The sequence below is a fragment of the Lemur catta genome, chromosome 11 (assembly GCF_020740605.2).
Source record: "Lemur catta isolate mLemCat1 chromosome 11, mLemCat1.pri, whole genome shotgun sequence".
In the NCBI taxonomy this organism is placed as follows: domain Eukaryota; kingdom Metazoa; phylum Chordata; class Mammalia; order Primates; family Lemuridae; genus Lemur; species Lemur catta.
In genome coordinates, this window is record NC_059138.1 from 93,203,615 (window position 1) to 93,221,100 (window position 17,486).

The following is a 17,486-nucleotide window of genomic DNA, read 5'->3' on the forward strand; positions in this document are numbered from 1 at the left end:
GAGGGCCAGTCCCTGCTGGCTCATCATCACCCACTGCTGTGCTGGCCGGAAGCTTCCAGACACACCTCTGTCAGGAAAGGGCAGCCCCTGCTGTGATGAGAGCCCTTGCCCATCAGGTCTGACCAGAAAAGAAGTAGACACCAGTCCCCTTTTGATGGGTGGCGGCAGGAGCCAGCCCGCCCTTGCCCTTGCAGGCCACCCCCAGCTCGGGTTCCACTCTTCCACTCAGCCTCCCAGCACTACTTCTGACTCCAAATTGCTTTCCAGAATAAGGCTGGGACACGCTGGCGTTTTCAAAGTATCTTTACTCCACACTTGTGGCAAATCGAAAAGAGAGAGAACTGAGGTGACTGGAGGCCAGGCTGCTGAGAGAACGTCCCCTTCTGAGGGCTTGGTATGTCCTCTGACTTCCCATCCTCCCACGCCCTCTGCTGCCACCCCGCACACATGGCCCGGGACACGGGGACTGCGCCATCTGCAAACAGCCCCTTCCTCTCAGCGAACCGTGCGGAAGCTCCTTCCCCTTCCTGGGAGCACAGTCGGGGGCGGGGCCTCCTCACCTGAGACCTCCGATCTGTGGGGTGCATAGAGCTGCCCACCACCTGGCAGGGCCACATCGTACTTGCCAGTGAGGACCCAGGTAGAAGGTGCCTGTCAGTGGGGCCTGGCCATGACCGTGAGAGACGGCAGCAGGAGCCATGGCCATGGACGTCCCCAGCACCCTGTCACACCTTGGATCACAGTGCGAGACATGCCTCCCACTTACCCTGTAGTCAGTGATAAGCCCTGGAGAAAAGAGAAGGAAAAAGAAAAAAGAAACCATTAGACAGATTTGTTGCTCATACACTAATCCTTCTTACCTTCCAGGTAAATTTCTTGTATCACTTAAACCAGCCAGGGGCTGGGGCTGCTGTTCTCTGTGCCACTTTCCAGGGATAACATATTTGAGGGGAGTCCCCTGAGAGCAGGATGCCCAAAACACAAACAGGAAATGCTAAGTTATTAATCGACACCCATTAGCTTTGCTTTCTGCAGTTACACGAGCATGAAAATCTGAGATTTCATCTAGTGCCCAGTAGTAAGTCAGCATTCAGGTCATGCAAATCATTCATTGCTCATTCATTCATGCATGGCAAGGTGAATTTGTGATAAAAAGAGTGAGTAGAATACTGGAAAAGAAGAGAATGAAACTCCTGATGGGGTTTTTGTCTCTGTTCGTGGATCTGGCACAGAGCAGGTCTCTGTGAATAGCTGTCAGGTCGGTTTCACTATCTGCACATCAGTTATGAAAGCTGGCTGCTTGCACTTGAGTGCCCCTCACGCCTAAAGCAGTAACTCTGAGGATCATGGGGAGGGAAGAACCCTGCGTGAGGTCTCACAGACAGCAGCTTCTACAAGTGACACTGGGCAAGGATTCAGGTGAGAATTACGAGAATGTGCTGCAGTCCTGCTCCACAGATGGTGGAGAAGGGGGTCATGTGCTTTGGGAATCTGACCCACTAATGTAGGCTGGACAAGGCACATAAGTGTCCCCCGCTTCCCGGGTAACAACAGCTGCAATATGGCCATCGTGGGCCCATGCCATGCTCAGCTGGGACAAACCCTCCACCTAATACAACCTACATCCACCCTGATAGAAGCTCTCGATGCACTGCACAGGGGAACGACATCATATTTACAAGAACATCTGGAGTCACGTGTTACTCCCTGACTGCCACCTGGCTGCCAGGAGAGAACAGCTGTTTTCTCAATTAAGATAAAAAATAGCAATGCTGGGAAGACAGGCAGGACCATCGGGCTCAACCCCCTATTTTACGAGTGACCTTGAGACAGAGGCCCAAAGCCACACAGTCTATCTCAACCCCTAACGAGGACTCTTTCCTTCACACCACTCGGCCTCTCGTTAGTCACGGGGTTGGTTAAACAAACATAACGGTCAGCCCCAGAGTCCTCAGAAGTAACCTGACAGTGACTCACAGAAGCCAATGGAAGTAAAACAACAGCACTCAAAAGGGTACTTGGTATACAGTAGGCACTCAGTAAGAAAAACCAGATGATGGTCATGAATGAAAATGAATGAATGACCATCCTTTTTACTTTATGTATGCACCTTCTGACGTGATAGCCACTAGCTACATGTGGCTATTTAAATTTAAATTCAAGTAAATTAAGATGAAGAGAAATTAAAAATTTACTTCTTCAGTGGACAAGACACATTTCAAGTGCTCAGTAGCAGACTGGACAGTGCAGAATGATAGAACATTTCCTTCCCTGCAGAAGACTCTACCAGCGAACTAGAGACTTCCTGTAGCAGGGTTCAGATACAGTGGCATCCACAGCCCAGCCACGTAATTAGGGAGTGTTCCAATCTGCGTCTCAGGGACTCTGCTTCCTTATGGACTATTAAGAACTGGTTGAATTTAGGAGCTTCCTTGCATAATTGTTTACCATTAACGTAGAAAACGACGACCCTCTTAGCCAGCAATTTCTTATAGCAATGATTTTACTTACACCATGGACTATTTAATAGGTCTTAGGTCCCTACTAAGTCTTTAAAATTTCATAAGATATAGTGGGGTGGGCAGCTTATAAATTTGTAAATGGCATAGAGCTAAAACACTAAAAGCAATAAATTCATAAAAGAAGACTGGTAAGAAATACAACAGTATATTAGCATTGTTTATATTTAGGTGGTGGGATTGTGAGCATTTTCTGGGCCAGCATTGACTGCTTTCTGTTTTCTAAATGTGCATCTTTAATAATAAAGAATATATCTGAAAAGCCCAAATAGCTAGTGTGACCATTTTCCCCCCAACCAGCATTAGGACAGAATTTTCTGTTACCAAAAAAAAAAAAAAAATTACATTTATTTTTGTTCTAGTTCAATGCTTGCCACTAATTGGCCCTATTCATTGGCCCACGTCCAATGAGACAACATAGGTAAGTGCGAACCCACAACCCTGCGTTCCCTGCCATGGCCCCAGAGCAGCCTGTGTCCCCCATGGTGCTTGAGAGCTGTCCCGGTCTGGCCCCCTTTGGGCTTTGCGGGGGGCAGGGACGCGCCCACCGGTGTGTCACAGTCCCAGGTGCCGCAGGCAGGTCTGCTGGCAAAACCACCGAGTTGCGTGTCCGTCCTCTTATTTTCTCTTCACTCACTGCCCCAACCTCGGTCACTTACCCCTTGTGGTATTGGTGGAAGGTGATGCACATCCTTTTTCGGAAAGACTAATGTCATGAGCAGTTACAGGTTCCCTTATCCGAGGAGGCGCCCGCGCCCACACGAGACCCGCCCGGCGCCGTCCCGCCCCGCGCTGGAGCCTCCCGGGGACGCGGCCTCCTAAGGGACCCCATCCCAGGGAGGGGCTGCCAAGGCAGAACGCACAGCCCCGTCACCACCGGGCCCTCCCTGGACTCCAGTAGTCACCTGTGGCTCCTGGGCACGGCCAGGGCGGCGCTGCGGGGACGAGACCAGAGGGGCTGGGAAGCAGCTTACCCGAGTCCTGGTGGCTGTGCTTCAGGTAAACAGGGTCCATCTTAAAGGCTCCCGTTAAGTCTGTTCTCTTTTTCACCCTGGTTTTGGAGAACAAATGACAGGACTAGTGACCAAGCACCTTAGATTGGACCGCACTGCCCCCTCTCCCCACGTGGCTCGGATCAGGCACCTGCTCGCAGCCCGCAGCCCCCGCCGCCCTGAACCCCGCTCTGCCCCCGCCGCCCCTGGCTCTCCAGCCGCATCCTCTCCAGAGCGCCGGCGCCTGGGCAGGGCGCGTTACAACCAAGAGTGAATATTGGGTCTTTGCCCCTGTTGCTGGCACACAGCTCCTACAGCCCTTGGCATCTCCAAGTGATAAGAATGTCCTCTGTATGCACATGAGATGACTGCCAGCTGGGGCCTCCTGGACAGCTTCCAAAGCTGATTGGAGGGTTAGAACTCGCAGCCCCACCCCCATCCCCAGGGAGGGGAGAGGGGCTGAAGCTTGAGTAGGCCAGTGGTTTACTCCCTCTGCCTGCTTAATGAAAACTCCCAAATGACAGGGTTTGGAGGGCTTCTGGGTCGGTAAATGGTTCCAGGTGTCAGGACGGTGGTGCACCCAGAGAAGGCAGGGAACCTACGTGACCTGTCCCCACCCCGCTCACCCCACCAGCCCCATACCTTGCCCTATGCACCTCTTCATTTGTACCCTTTATAATAAACCTGAAAACATGAGTAAAATGCTTTCTTGAGTTCTCTGAGTTATTCTAACAAATTATTGAACCTGGGGCAGAGATTGGGAGACTCTCTCCACCCAGCTTTGCAGCCATGTGGGACGTAAGTGTGGGTCCCCTGGGACCACTACCGAGGCTGGCATCTGAAGCAGGGGCAGTCTAGGGGGACTGAGCCCTAAACCTGTGGAGTCTGCGCTGACTCTGGGTAGTGTCAGAGCAGGACTAGGTTACAGGCCCCTGGCTGCTGTCTGCAGAGTGGAGAATCAGAGGTGGGGGGAGACACACAGGTCAGCGCCTGTGCTCCTGCGTCCAGGCTGGGACCAGTGCCCGGTGCCCGACAGCATCAGGAAGTGTGTGCCAGACACACACGGAGGTTATAGAGCAGGAAGGCAGAGATGCGCCGTGCTGTGGACATGGGCCCTTGTCCACCCGTCTGTCCCAAGGAGCACTCACTGATAGCCACTGTGGGTAACTCGGGCCCCCGCTCTCACTGGGGCTGGGATTTGAAGGGCCTGCGCTATATGGTAATTGCCGCTCCGCTTCATTTGGCAGTGTGGACACCATCTCAAAGCAATTTTGTGGCAAATAGTTTACCCTAGGGGCAAACTAGAGAAGAAATGTCAATCTGACAGTAGCTTAGGCTTGAAAACAAATAGTGTGAGAGTCCCTGAAAGATAAAACCCAGTGAGCATGAAATAGGATGCTAGGATGTGGCTTACCAATGAGGACATGGGAGGGAAAGAGGCTAGATTTATTTATAAAAGATAATTGAGGCTTTATTTCTTTAAAGGGTTAAAAGACAGACTAGGTGGGTAGAAATAATAAGCTGTCTAGTGCATATTCTCACTTTGACCCGGGGATGTGTGAGAGAGTTTTGTGGCATCACAGGCATTTTATGAGGAGCCACTAGAGGATTTCCTGTAGGTGTCTCTGTATTGGGGCAAGCTCTGAAAGAGAAGGGAGGAGGAGAGAGAAACGGTGTGAGATCTATGGCTATTCGTGGAATTCTGCCCTTTTCCCATGAAGAGCACACTTCCACTCCCCACTGACTCTCAGCCAGGATCTTCCAGCTGTTTTTTTTAATTTAAAAAAATATTATGCACCATAAAAGCCATACAAAAAGGCATAAGGAATACTATCTCTCTCTGCTGCTTATGAAAGAAAACTTAAATCCTAAATAAAAGTTAAATCTTCCTGTGTGTCCCGTCCCTCCTTCTCCCTGCTCTATGTAGGAGGCCACAAGGCTGAATTTGGTTTAATCTCTCCCACGTAGTTTTTCAAAATTTTCTGCACAAATTCCTGCTTTTGGGCTGGAGTGCAGTGGCATCATTATAGCTCAATGCAGCCTCAAACTCTTGCCTCAGCCTGCTGAGTAGCTGGGACTACAGGCACACATCACCACCCCTGGCTAATTTTTCTATTTTTTGTAGAGACAGGGTCTTACTCTTGCTCAGGCTGGTCTTGAACTCCTGGCCTCAAGGAGTCCTCCTGCCTGGGCCTCCCAGAGTGCTCGGATTACATGGTGTGAGCCACCGCACCCGGCCTATTTTGCATATTTCTAAACGTACTGTAACATAAACTTCAGATATTTAAACATAAATGACATCATTCTCTGTGTATTTTTCTACAACTTGCTTTTTCTGCCAAAAATAGACTTGTGAGTTTCACACCCATTCATACATGCAGCTCTTGTTTTCTCTTGTTTTCACTACTTCGTCGGATTTTATTGTGTGCACGGATCCAATCCCTTCCTCCTCCTACTGTCTCCCAGTTATTATTAGACAACTACGCTACTTTGAGCAGTCCTGTGCACGTCTCCTGGCACCTCTGAGCAGAGGCACCTGTAGGATATACATCTACTTATGGACTCAGACAGGGCCAGGTATCAGGGTTGGAGGAAGGTGTCTACAACCTTACTTGACAGAAAGCACCAAATTAGTCTCCGCAACGGTTGTGCACCATCAAAGCTCCTCTTGTTCCATACCCTGGCCAACATTTGGTATGGAGAGAATTTATTGTCAACAATCTGTAGTGTTTCATTGTGATTTCACTTTGCATTTCTGATTACTAATGAGACTGTGTAACTTTGCACTAGTAGGGCCATATCTGTTTCCTCTTTGGCAAGGAAATTTTTTTCATCTTTCCATTAGATTTCTTGTCATTGTCATTCTAGATTGTTACAATACTGTAAACATTAGTGATGGTAATTTGAATATGTGTGGGTCTGTTTCTGGGCTCTGTCTTTGGATCTGCTTTACCATCTCATGCCTGGGCTGGTAATACATTGACACAATCTTTGCTGCTTTACGTATATATTGATATTTGATGGGGCAAGTTCCCCACCATATTCCTTTTCCACAAGTCTCTTGGCTACTTTTGGCCTGTGTAAGTATTATGCCATCCAGGATATATATTAGAATTGCACTAAGGTCTGATATTGAATTTTCACCTCCATGTACATATCACTTCATTTAGTTAGGACTTCTTTAATGACTTACAAAATAGTGTAGAATTCTCTTCATATAAATCTGAACAGGTTTTGATATATTTGCTCATAGTAACCATATCTTTTCTTGCTATTATAAAGAATAATTCATTTTTAAAAATTACATGTGCTGTGCATTGTACATGTAAAAAAATGCAACCTTAAAAAATGTTAGTACATTGAGACACTTGCTTTGTTCTGTTATTAATAATACTGTGAAGATTCTCTTTTTATTGCAGACGGTAACATCATCTGAGAATAATGGGAGTTTTGCATCTTCCATTCTGATCCTTTTCTTTTACTTCTTTATCTTTTCTTACTGTGCAGGTCAAGAGAGTACAATGTTGAACAGATGCGGTGATTATGGGAATCCTTATTTTTTCCTGATTTTAAAGGGAGTGCTTCTAATATTTCACCATTAAGAAGAGGCTTACTAGAGCTTTTTGGTAGACATCTTTTATCAGATTAAAAAAGTTCTATTCTGTTGTTATTTTACTAAGACTTTTTGTCCTGAATGGGTGTTAAATTTTATCTAATGCTTTTTCTGCATTTAATGTGATGGTAACTTTTTTTCCTGTGCTGTTAACATGGCAAATGACATTATAAAATCTTCTAATATTAAACCACCCTGGCATATCTGGAATAAACACAATTTGGTCATAACATACTATGTTTTTAAGAAAACATCATTGGATTTTATTTGCTAATGTTTGACTTAGACTTTTTGCATTTAAGTTTGTGAGGTTGTTTTATAGTTTTTCTTTCTTAGTTTCTCATCTGGTTTTAGAATGAAAGTTAGACTCACTTCCTGATGTAAGCGAGGGAGTTGCCCTCTTTGCTGTTCTCTGTGAATTCCGTCTGATTATCCTGATAAATCCCCTGCAGTTTGGTGAAATATTTACTTTGATAAGAATTTAAATATGTCCGTTGTAAGAAAATTTAAATATTGGCACATTGTGTTAGCAACAAGATGTTTTAAGTTTTCTCTTTATTCTTGAGGCAGTTTTGGTAGCATGTTTTACTGTTGTTACTGCCTGCATGTATTTGTGGGCAAATCTTGGCACGATGTTGTTCATAGTGCTCCCTTACTGCTTTTTGAAATCTCTGCAGTATCTGTGGATACTTCTTATTTTCTACCACAGATTACCGGTAACTTTCCTCTTTATTTTCAATCCATCTTTCCAGAGAGGGCTTATTCACTTAGGCAGGCCAGGGGCCACATCCCTCTGCTGACCCTCTCTGCCATGTCTTTGTCTACTTCCTTATGTTGCTAATCTTCATTATTTTACTCCTTTTAGTGCTTAGGGGTTTGTTCTGCTGCTGTTTTCTAGTTAACATGGACGCTTAGCTTAAGGCTTTCTGGCTTTCTGCTCTTCTGTCCAAGTCTGTCTCCATGTGCTACTTTAGCTGCATGTCACTGGTTCTACTGACTCTTTATTTTTATCTAGTTCTTAGTATTTCCAATTTCCCATCACACTTTATTCATCGACCCATATTTCCAATACATCTGTGGTGGTTTTCTCTTCAATATTTAGGTACTAGCTTTGTATTTCCTTGTGACATTTAATGGATATTATCAATAAAAGGAAGAATTTACTTAATGAAATAGATGTGCAAGTGCACATGTGTGCTCACAACACAGAGTAACATCCTTTCAGGCGAGAGCCACCTGGCACTGCAGGGCCTCTGGGTGAGGACTGCCTCTCCTTGAGGCCACATTCCTGGGGGAGGAGGGGAGGAACCCCCAGGCGGGGCTGAAAGCCTGGCTCCTTATGTTTTGTTTTTTAAAAGTCTACACTAGGTAGGGCTCACCAAACAAGAACTGGCATTGCCTCCTGGTGCCAAAAACAGCTAAAAGGATTTAAGATACTAAAGGGCTCCCAGACCAAAGTGCAAAGAAACCAAAAAGATATGTAGAAAATTGTCTACTGTTTTAACACAAGTTCTAGAATCAAATCTCACCATTACTAGAGCAATTAAAACTCTTGTAAAGAAACTAAATTTTTAAAAACTTTCCAATGTAACAGAAGTATACAAATGCTATAAAACAATTTGTAATAAAATTTAATTTTGGTGGGAAAAAAACCAAGCTTTTTTATGAAATGTAGGTAACATGCCTTTGGTGTATATGGAATTTGAAACTTTCTTTGGAGATCTGATATTAAAGAGACATACAGCTCTGGGCAGAATGACTCACATTTACATATAAAAGATTCAAAATACCAAATAAGCAATAAAAAGCTTATGAACAAAATAATGAATTCATTGTGAAAAGTGTTTACTGTGCTTGTAACGATTGCCTGTTTTAGAAACTTCAATTATCTTGTCCATTTCAATATTTAAAGAATATAACCAAAGCCTTTATGTTAAATTTTGGACCAACCATTGGTAAAATTTCATTAAACAAAAGAAAGGAACTTCTTATTTTAAGGAATACCAAAAAGCCAGTGAGAGCAATAAAAAAAATTCATTTATGTGTTGTTTGTCGTATCAGTGAAATTTTAAAAGACACTAAAAAATTCCTCACCTAGGATCATTTGTTTGTTCGGTTTAAACTCCTCGTTGTTGTTCTTGTTGTTTTAGAAACAGGGTCTCACTCTGTCTCCCAGGCTGGAGTGCAGTGGCACCACCACAGCTCACTGCAGCCTTGAACTCCTGGGCTCAAGCCATCTTCCTGCCTCAGCCTTCTGAGTAGCTGGGAATACAGGCGTGCACCATCACACCTGGCTAATTTTTTTATTTTTTGTAGAGATGAGGGTCTTGCTGTGTTGTCCAGGCTGGTCTTGAATTCTTAGCCTCAAGCAATCCTCCCACCTCAGCCTCCCAAAGTGCTAGGATTACAGGCATGAGCCACCATGCCAGGCTCTGCTTAGTTTAAACTCTTAAGAATGTGGAGGGATGCCTGCCCTTCTCTGAATTCTGGTTCTTACAAGCATCCTCATTATCTGTATTCTATTGTATTATGGCAGATCACATTACTCTTACACTGTTAAAATATTTGTGTTTATCCCGTGATATTCAGGACAGTGCAAAAAAGGCCTCTGAATAGATTCTCAGCCTCCCTTCTCCCAACTCCCTGTGCACCACGAGGTGCTGTCTCTCCTGACACCCTCTGCAAACAGGCAGGGGAACCACCCGCGGGGCATGCTCAGTGAACCCACCTCTCAGGTGGGCAGGGGAATAGAGGAAGGGGATGCTGTGGTCCCACTATTTGCCTTCTGCCTTAGCTACACATCCTGGGCTAAAATTCAGGACTATTTTCAGTACTTAGAGAGAAAATGGGTCAATGGCAGCTTGGACAAAAGTGGAAATAGAAATGGAGCCTGATTTTGGCTCATTTACAAAAAAAAACAGCCTTCATTCTCCCATGTCATCTATATCCATAAGGAATGATCCCAACATGTTCCATGTGCAAGCTTTTGTTTGTGTGTGTGTTTGTGAACTGTGTGTTGCTTTGTGTCACACACTCTTAGTCTGCATACTGCGAGCTACAGAATTCTATCTTCCTCTTTTTACTTAGCACTAGATTTTAAGACTTCACCCCTATTGCCATTAAACACTGCCTCTGTGGCTGTGGCTTTGGCATGGATAACTGTGCCCTCACACAAACCAACCAAACGGCTTGAACTGCAGCTTCCCGATCTGAAAAGTAGGGGTAACAGCCCCTATGCCAGGAGAGCTGCTGGGAGGGTCCGATGAGCATGTTACCGGCCAAATCCTGTCCCCCGATATGATACATTTGTGTGTTGCAGTCCCAACTGCCAGGACATCAGAATGTGACTGTATTTGGAGACAGGGCCTTTAAAGAGGTAATGTAGTTGAAGTCATACGATGGGGACCCAATCCAATTGGACTAGTGTCCTGATGACAAGAGCGAACATGGACGAAAGACACGCCAGGGAAGACCGTGTGAAGACTCGGCGGAAGATGGCCGTCCACAGCCAGGAGAGCGGGCTCCGGGGAGACCAGCCTGCCTGCCCGCATCCTGGACTGCCGGCCTCTGGGACTGTGAGAGAACAACACCTCTGTTGTTTAGGCCCCCAGGGTGTGACACTTTGTCACGGTGGCCCTAGCAGACTAACACACGCACAGGCCCCCAGCAGTCAAGATTAGCAATTTCTATGTTGAAACACAAATGCTTCAAAGTCAAATTCCATCAATCAATATCCATGCTGTTTTCATGGTGTCATGGAACAAAACCTTTCCCAAGTACACAGCATCTCACCAAAATCCTTGACCCCTGTTCTGCCCGGAACCCACCAGCTCAGGAGAGAAAGAGCACATTCTATATCATAACTAAAACACGTTTATTTAGCCTTTCAAACCCACAGGGAGGTAGGAAGCTCCTCGAGTACTGAAACCCCCCCCCTCCCGCCACCACTGTGCTCTCCACCAGGAAATGAGAACGAACCCCAGCACCCTTCTCTGCGGCAAACTTTCCAACATGGAGAGTGCTCTTGGTCTTAGGGCCTATGTTTAATTGTTTCTGCAGACTAATCACTCTGCCCTTTCTCCCTTCTCCAAGTGGCACGGCCTCGCCCCTGTGCTTCCTGCCTGTCTTCTTCTTTGACTACCACGCTGTCAAATTTCTCTTTACAGGCTGGTGCCTGAACTGAACACGGAATGCCAGGGAGGGTCTGCCCGAGACAGATGGAAACACAGCCTTCTGGTCACGTTACATCTGCTTTGGCGTGTCTGAGGCAGCCTAGGGTCACATCAGCTCCAGCGACAGGCACGTCACAGTCCAGGAAGGGTTCGAATCTTTCTCACCATGTCACTGACAAAGCATGTTTTCTCTCAGCCTTAACATTTGCACTTGTTGTCTGGACCCGAGGGCAGGACGCCGCATGTATCACACTCCTTATATTATGTCAATCTTTGCATCAAAGACCGGTGGTCCAAAATATTTCTGGTCCCTGACAGCTTCAGTTCCTGAATGGGAGTGTGGCAATGTCTGTGCCCTCACAGGGCTGCACAGGGTCCAGAGAGCCACAGTGAGATCAGGGCCTTCAAGGGCGCCTGCCCCCATCAGCACCCACTAAGCAGCTGTTGCTGATGCTGTTCTGCACAACCTCCTGGCACGGGACAGCCCCTGCTCCCGTCAGCCCCGCCCAGCAGCACCTCACGCCCACAGCCCTGACAGCTGCGGGTGGCTCTGGGCTTACTGTGTGGAATGCTGCTGGCATCTGAGGACACCCAGCCCCTGCAGAACAAAAGGCATCCAGGCAGAGCCCTAGTTCCTCCGAGCCCTTGCTGACCCTCTGCCTGGGCCTTCTGAACTCCAGCCCCCTTAGAGAGTTTTCCCAAATGACCAAATATCTCAGCAGAAAGCTAAGTCTTGAAAAAAGGGACTTTAGATACACTGTATCAACTGTCCTCACTGTGTTCCACTTTAGGAAAAGTAGTAAAACAACTTCAAGAATGCAAAAGGATACTGACATGCATAACAGCTGTAGCTTTTATAAATCTTTGTATTTCAGACAAATGAAGCCTGAAATACCCACATACTAATTAGTTTTAAAATCACATATCAGAAGTTTGGGAACACGACTGACCAAAAAAAATTTGATGAACAAAAGTAAAAAGTAAAAAACTGTAAATGTGGTTTGCCTTTAAATAAACTAGTAAAAAGGCAAACTGATTGTTTGTATACCTTACAAAATTTGTGCAAAGCCTTCTGGCTTTATGATTGATTAATCAACTTCTTACTCTAAAATGTTTGGAGGGACTAGTTTCTAGCGTCACCATAATATTCCCCATCAGCATGATTTCTTTAGACATCATGTATGTGATGTAATATCATCCACCTTAATTTTTGAGTTCTTTTTCTTACTCTAAATATTACCAAGGCATTATGGCACTGTTATTAAGAATTTCCAGGGAAATTCTTAGGAAACAGGGTTGCTGTATTTTTCCTTAGCAAATGCTTTTTAGCATTTAGACTCAGATTGCTTAAACTGAGTATTAGACTAAGACTGATTGAGAATCCAAGAACAAAAACACAGAAGCGACTGAATTAAAAGTATGTACCGAAATTTCCTTGCATTTGTTTTCTGTTAATACTAGATAAATCAAATTACAGATCGACTCTTTCAGCCTTCCCTCTTCTTATGTCAGCATGTCGCAGTCATGTTCCAGATAGAAGTTTCCAGCCAGGGTAAGATTTAGCAAGAATTCTATCCACAGTGCAGAATCCGAAGCAAGCAGTGAGCTGAGTGACTAGATGTGCCCCTTCGGCTCTGGCACCTTCTCCCTGCCAGCTTCCTTTCAGAAAGGCCATCAGCTCGGAAGAGCAGTGGGGACAGGCCACCAGCATCTCACAAACAGGGAAACTTACCACATGGCAGAGCAGTCAAAATTCACCAAAAGCCATTTGTGGGGATTGAAGTTGAATGAATCTGCAAACTGCCAAGGAGCAAGAACAGCAAAAAGAAAACATTTTAGTCATAAATGTTTAGTTATAAAACAAGACCTCATACATATGAATTAAAAGTTTATATCCCCAAATGAAAAGCACTTTCAAATTTGCAGAGTCTAAAGTGACACAAAATATATCCATATTATGTTTCAAACTACTGGAATATTTGGAATAATCAGAATTTTAGTTCACAAGTACAACATCCAGAAATTGTACCGATTTGGCCTGTGAAATATTTTTATACCTGCAGTTCCTTCAATTTCGTAAACTAGCAAAGTTCTGAGAATATATGTGTCACCATAAACAACAGGAAAGTGAAAATTTCGTAACTAATACAGTAATTAGGGATCAACCCAGTATTCATTTACTTGATTGGATCTTTTGCCAGCACTACTGTAACATACCAGCAACTCTCCCCGTTTACCTAAATATTTGCTTCTTTATTTTTAAAGCCAATATCCAAGTTCACTGTATTCCTAACAGCTACAGATCCCCTGGCTGGACGGTCCTGGGCAACAAGTGCAAACAGCGGCTCCAGCTACGAGCATCAATGTCAGCTGCTACCATGTTTTCAAGGAGAAAAGCAGAGACTCCAATTACCAAGAATAGTCAAGGAGGGCAGCCTGCATTGTCAGTGAGCTGTCACAAATGGTGCTTCCTTACATCTTTCAAAATGCAGGCCCTGGTTTGTCATCTGAACAAGAACTGGGTCCACTTGCAGGGCCAGAGATTGGCCACATGCTAAACCCAAAACTGAAGCAGAAATAAAGGCAGCTGCCATTGCAAGTCCCCAGATTCTGGTCGAATCTGCTCCTGGGAACCTTTTCAATCCTGTCAAGGCTTTCGGGCACCTCTTCTCTATTTGGTTGCAGGGACGTGCACTGAAAAGGCAGCAAAGGCTTAAGGACCCCGGCCCGCGTCCCCAGGGAGACATTTGGCCAGCGACGGCAACCTTCCTCGTCCACCGGCTCTGGAGGTGCAGATTCATTTCCTTCCAGGTTTCAATAAAAGTAATTTTGAGTAAGAGACAGGAAATTACAGCAAGTTTCATTTGTTGATAAAAGGAGACAAAAGGTTAAAGAGGAGCTTTGTTTGCTGGGGATTTTATTAGTTCTCTCCTGTGGGGCTGATCTGTTTAAGCTTCTTTCATTACCCAACAGTGCTGTTTTCCTCCTGCTGACAGAGAGAAAGGCTCTTATCTCCCAGGGCAGGGCCACGACAGGATATTGCAGCCCCTTATCTGGCCCGGGAGCAGCAGCAGCCCTCAGCCCCGCAAGGAAAGAGAGGCTGCAGCAATAATGGAGGAAATATTGGAATGACTCATTGTCGGCGTGAAACACCGTCTGCTGCCGATAGGATCTAGCTGGATCTAGCTGCAGTGCCTGCCGCTGTGGTGGTCTGACAGTTAGGCCCCTTGTGTGAAAGGTGAAACCACAGGTTGAGTAGTGGTAGGAAAAGATCACAAAACCCTAAACCTAATGCCTGGAGTTAGAAAAGGGCATCTAGCCCAGCCAAGCCTTGGGGAGAGACACATAAATGAATCCCAGATGAACACTAGCCTTTCCTCACTTGAAACTGTCCGGGGACAGGCATTTCAAGTGATATGTATTCTCTCCACAATAAAAGGTATTTATATGGAATAGAGATTTATCCATTTCCCAGCACCAAACGCCCCCCAAGCTGGCTGTCAGCAGTGAACTGTGCAGCGCTGGATGTCAGCATCGCGTTGTCAGAACCTCCCGCCCACTACACCCCGTCTCCAGCACTTACAAAGGCCTCTGGCAGCTCCATGTCCCCGCGAGGACCCATCTGATTCCCAGCATGTAAGTACTCGATCAGTAGTTATCGAATGAACAAATGTGATGGAGATATAAACCAGAATGCTACTTTATTCACTAGTAATAAGGGGCTGTTCTTTTCAAAGATGGGACCATTTGTATGCTACACCTCTGACACCCACTTTTCTAGTGTTACAGCATTATGAGAATTCAAAACAGGAATTAGAAAATTGATTGGCAAGCCTGACGTGAGCAGAGAAAGGTTTTGAGGAAGTTTCTCCAAGTCACAGCAAAAAATAATAAAAGCATCTAATGCATGCTCAGTACTTACTGTGTACCAGACACTGTTTTTAAGCCCTTTAAATATGATTAACCCATCTGCTTCTTACAACAATCCTACAAAGGAGGTATCATTATGAAATCCATTTCATGAGGCATAAGGAGGAGATCTAACCTAAGGGTAAATCTGGGATTTGAGCCAAGGAGTCTAAGGCCAAAGACCATGCCTTTCATCCTGCACCGCATATGGGTGAGGTCCCACGAAGCCCCCGCCCCTAAGCAGAAAGCATTCCCTCCTTGGCCAGTGCCTTGGCTCCTTCCCCTGGACACTGCCGAAGACTGCCTCTCGGGACCCTTTATGGCGTTTATATCTGAGTTCCTGGGGAGGAGAGACTTCCTGCACTATGAGCTGCCACCAACAGTGAACTCCTGCTGGGGTCTGAAATAACACATCACAGCACATCTGTGAGCTGTTTCTTTGTGTTGAGTCTGGACCATCTTCGTTCTGCAGCTCTTTAGAGAAGCAAAGCATTAGTCAATAATTATGATTGCTATTTCTCAACAGAGGCAGGGGCTTCACGTCACATTGCAAACCACATTTTACGATTTCAGAGGAGCATTTAAATGCATTGGTGCCTGCTCATTCAATATTGGTTAAAGTGACTATCACCTTCAGACGTGTGGCCAGAACAGGACTATCACATTGAACCAGATTGTATGGAATTTAAAATCGGTATTTTAAATTACCCTTTGAGCTGAAATGTATTAAGATCTTATTTTGTCCCTAAATATTTTCCCACACTTTGATAAGCTAAAATCTATCCTGTCGTGACAACCGTGTCCAGGATTTGTGTAGACTGAAAACAGCTATAAACGTCAGGGGTGGTTCCAGAAGGCAGCTTGTGTGGCCAGGGAAGGTTCTCAGCCCTTGCTCTGAGGAGGTATAATTTCCAATAATCCCTGGAGTTAGTTCAAAAATAATTTTCCTGAAACAAACCTCAGTAGCAAGAAATTAAAGTCATTGATAACAGAGCACGCTAAAGACTGGCCGCACTGAAGAGCGAAGAGCAGGCCTACCTCCACTCCGTGCAGAAGAGGCCGGAACTCGGGGCAGATGAAGGCGCTGCCGGCGTAGGCAGCGTCGATGTGCAGCCACATGTCCTCCTTGTTGCCTAACGTCCAGAAGCAGAGGGAGAGTTCTCAGCCGGCGCCCGCGGCACGTGAGTCTGAGCTGCCCCCGTGTCCTTCCTGCCTGTGGCGTAGCTGCAGTATCTGTCGAGCTAACACTGGCTCTGAGGGGCCCCTCGCCCCTGCAGGCCACCAGCTGAGGGCCGGGCTGGGCGCTCCTGGCCACAGACGCGCACCAGGCGCTCGGGGGACTGGAATCCGTTGCGCCCCTTGGTTTTCAAGCCTGAACCTCACCGCTCAGCTTGGCTCTTGGGGACCAGTGTCCCCTGACCCTGGGCTCACCCACCCACGTTTTACTCCAGTGGCACCGCCATTTTCTGTTCTCCCTCACGTCACCCACCGGGGAATTCCTGCCTGGACGCCCCTTGCTAACCACTCTCACGTCCTCCCCACAAATGTCACCTGAGGGAGGACGTGGACACAGGCCACCCTGTCCCTGTCTGTGCCGCTCCATCCCCACAGGGCAGTTAAGTCATTCACTTCCCACGGCCTTCAGTCATCCCTTCGTGAACCGGGTTTCTGCCTCCCCTGGGGCAGGACAGCCGTGCCGGGCCCACCCTCCCATCCCGTCCCCCAGGGCAGACACTCCTGGGCTCGACTCCCGTCTGCAGCCGGCCACCGGCGTGGGCCCACACCTGCCTCCCCCAGCCTCGTCCTCCCCAGAGGCGAGATGGAGGTGAACACGGTGCCCGGAGCCCCGAGGGGTAAACGGGGCAGTGCGCGCAATGTGCCTCTCAGGACACCCGGCAAAGTCCTCCAGGAATAAATGCGACTTCCGCGGCTGTTCCCACCCTCGGCACCAGCACAGCCATGGAATAGGTAAGGGTGAAGGATGGCAGAGAGGACACAGGCCACCCTGCCCCTCACAGGGAGGGGTGCTGGTGTCAGGGCCCCGCGTCATAGGTGTCAGGTGTCATAGCGTCACCTGCATCTGCAGGACCAGTGGGTCCATCATGGCTTTGGGCAGTGTGCAGTGGGGCGCGGTGCCTCTCTGGGGCCTCTTTGGTGGGGGCGCTAATCCCAGTGGCGAGGACTCCACCCCCTGGCTGACCGCCTCCCGAAGGCCCCACCCCCTAATACCATCGCTTAGCTTAGGATCCCAGCACACGGAGTTGGGGGACACAAACATTCA

The 17,486-nt window shown here is 46.9% G+C and overlaps 1 protein-coding gene across 2 annotated transcripts in view; it reads right to left on the reverse strand.

The window, feature by feature from the left end:
• Positions 1-17,486, reverse strand: part of DDC (dopa decarboxylase) — an 80,103-nt gene that overhangs the window by 11,646 nt on the left and 50,971 nt on the right. For both annotated transcript variants that reach the window (XM_045564733.1, XM_045564734.1), the window contains exons 8-11: positions 16,244-16,338; positions 13,029-13,096; positions 3,494-3,570; positions 767-786 (exon numbers count right to left, since the gene is read on the reverse strand). In XM_045564733.1, the coding sequence (XP_045420689.1) occupies positions 767-786; positions 3,494-3,570; positions 13,029-13,096; positions 16,244-16,338 (260 nt within the window). The remainder of the gene's footprint in view (positions 1-766; positions 787-3,493; positions 3,571-13,028; positions 13,097-16,243; positions 16,339-17,486) is intronic.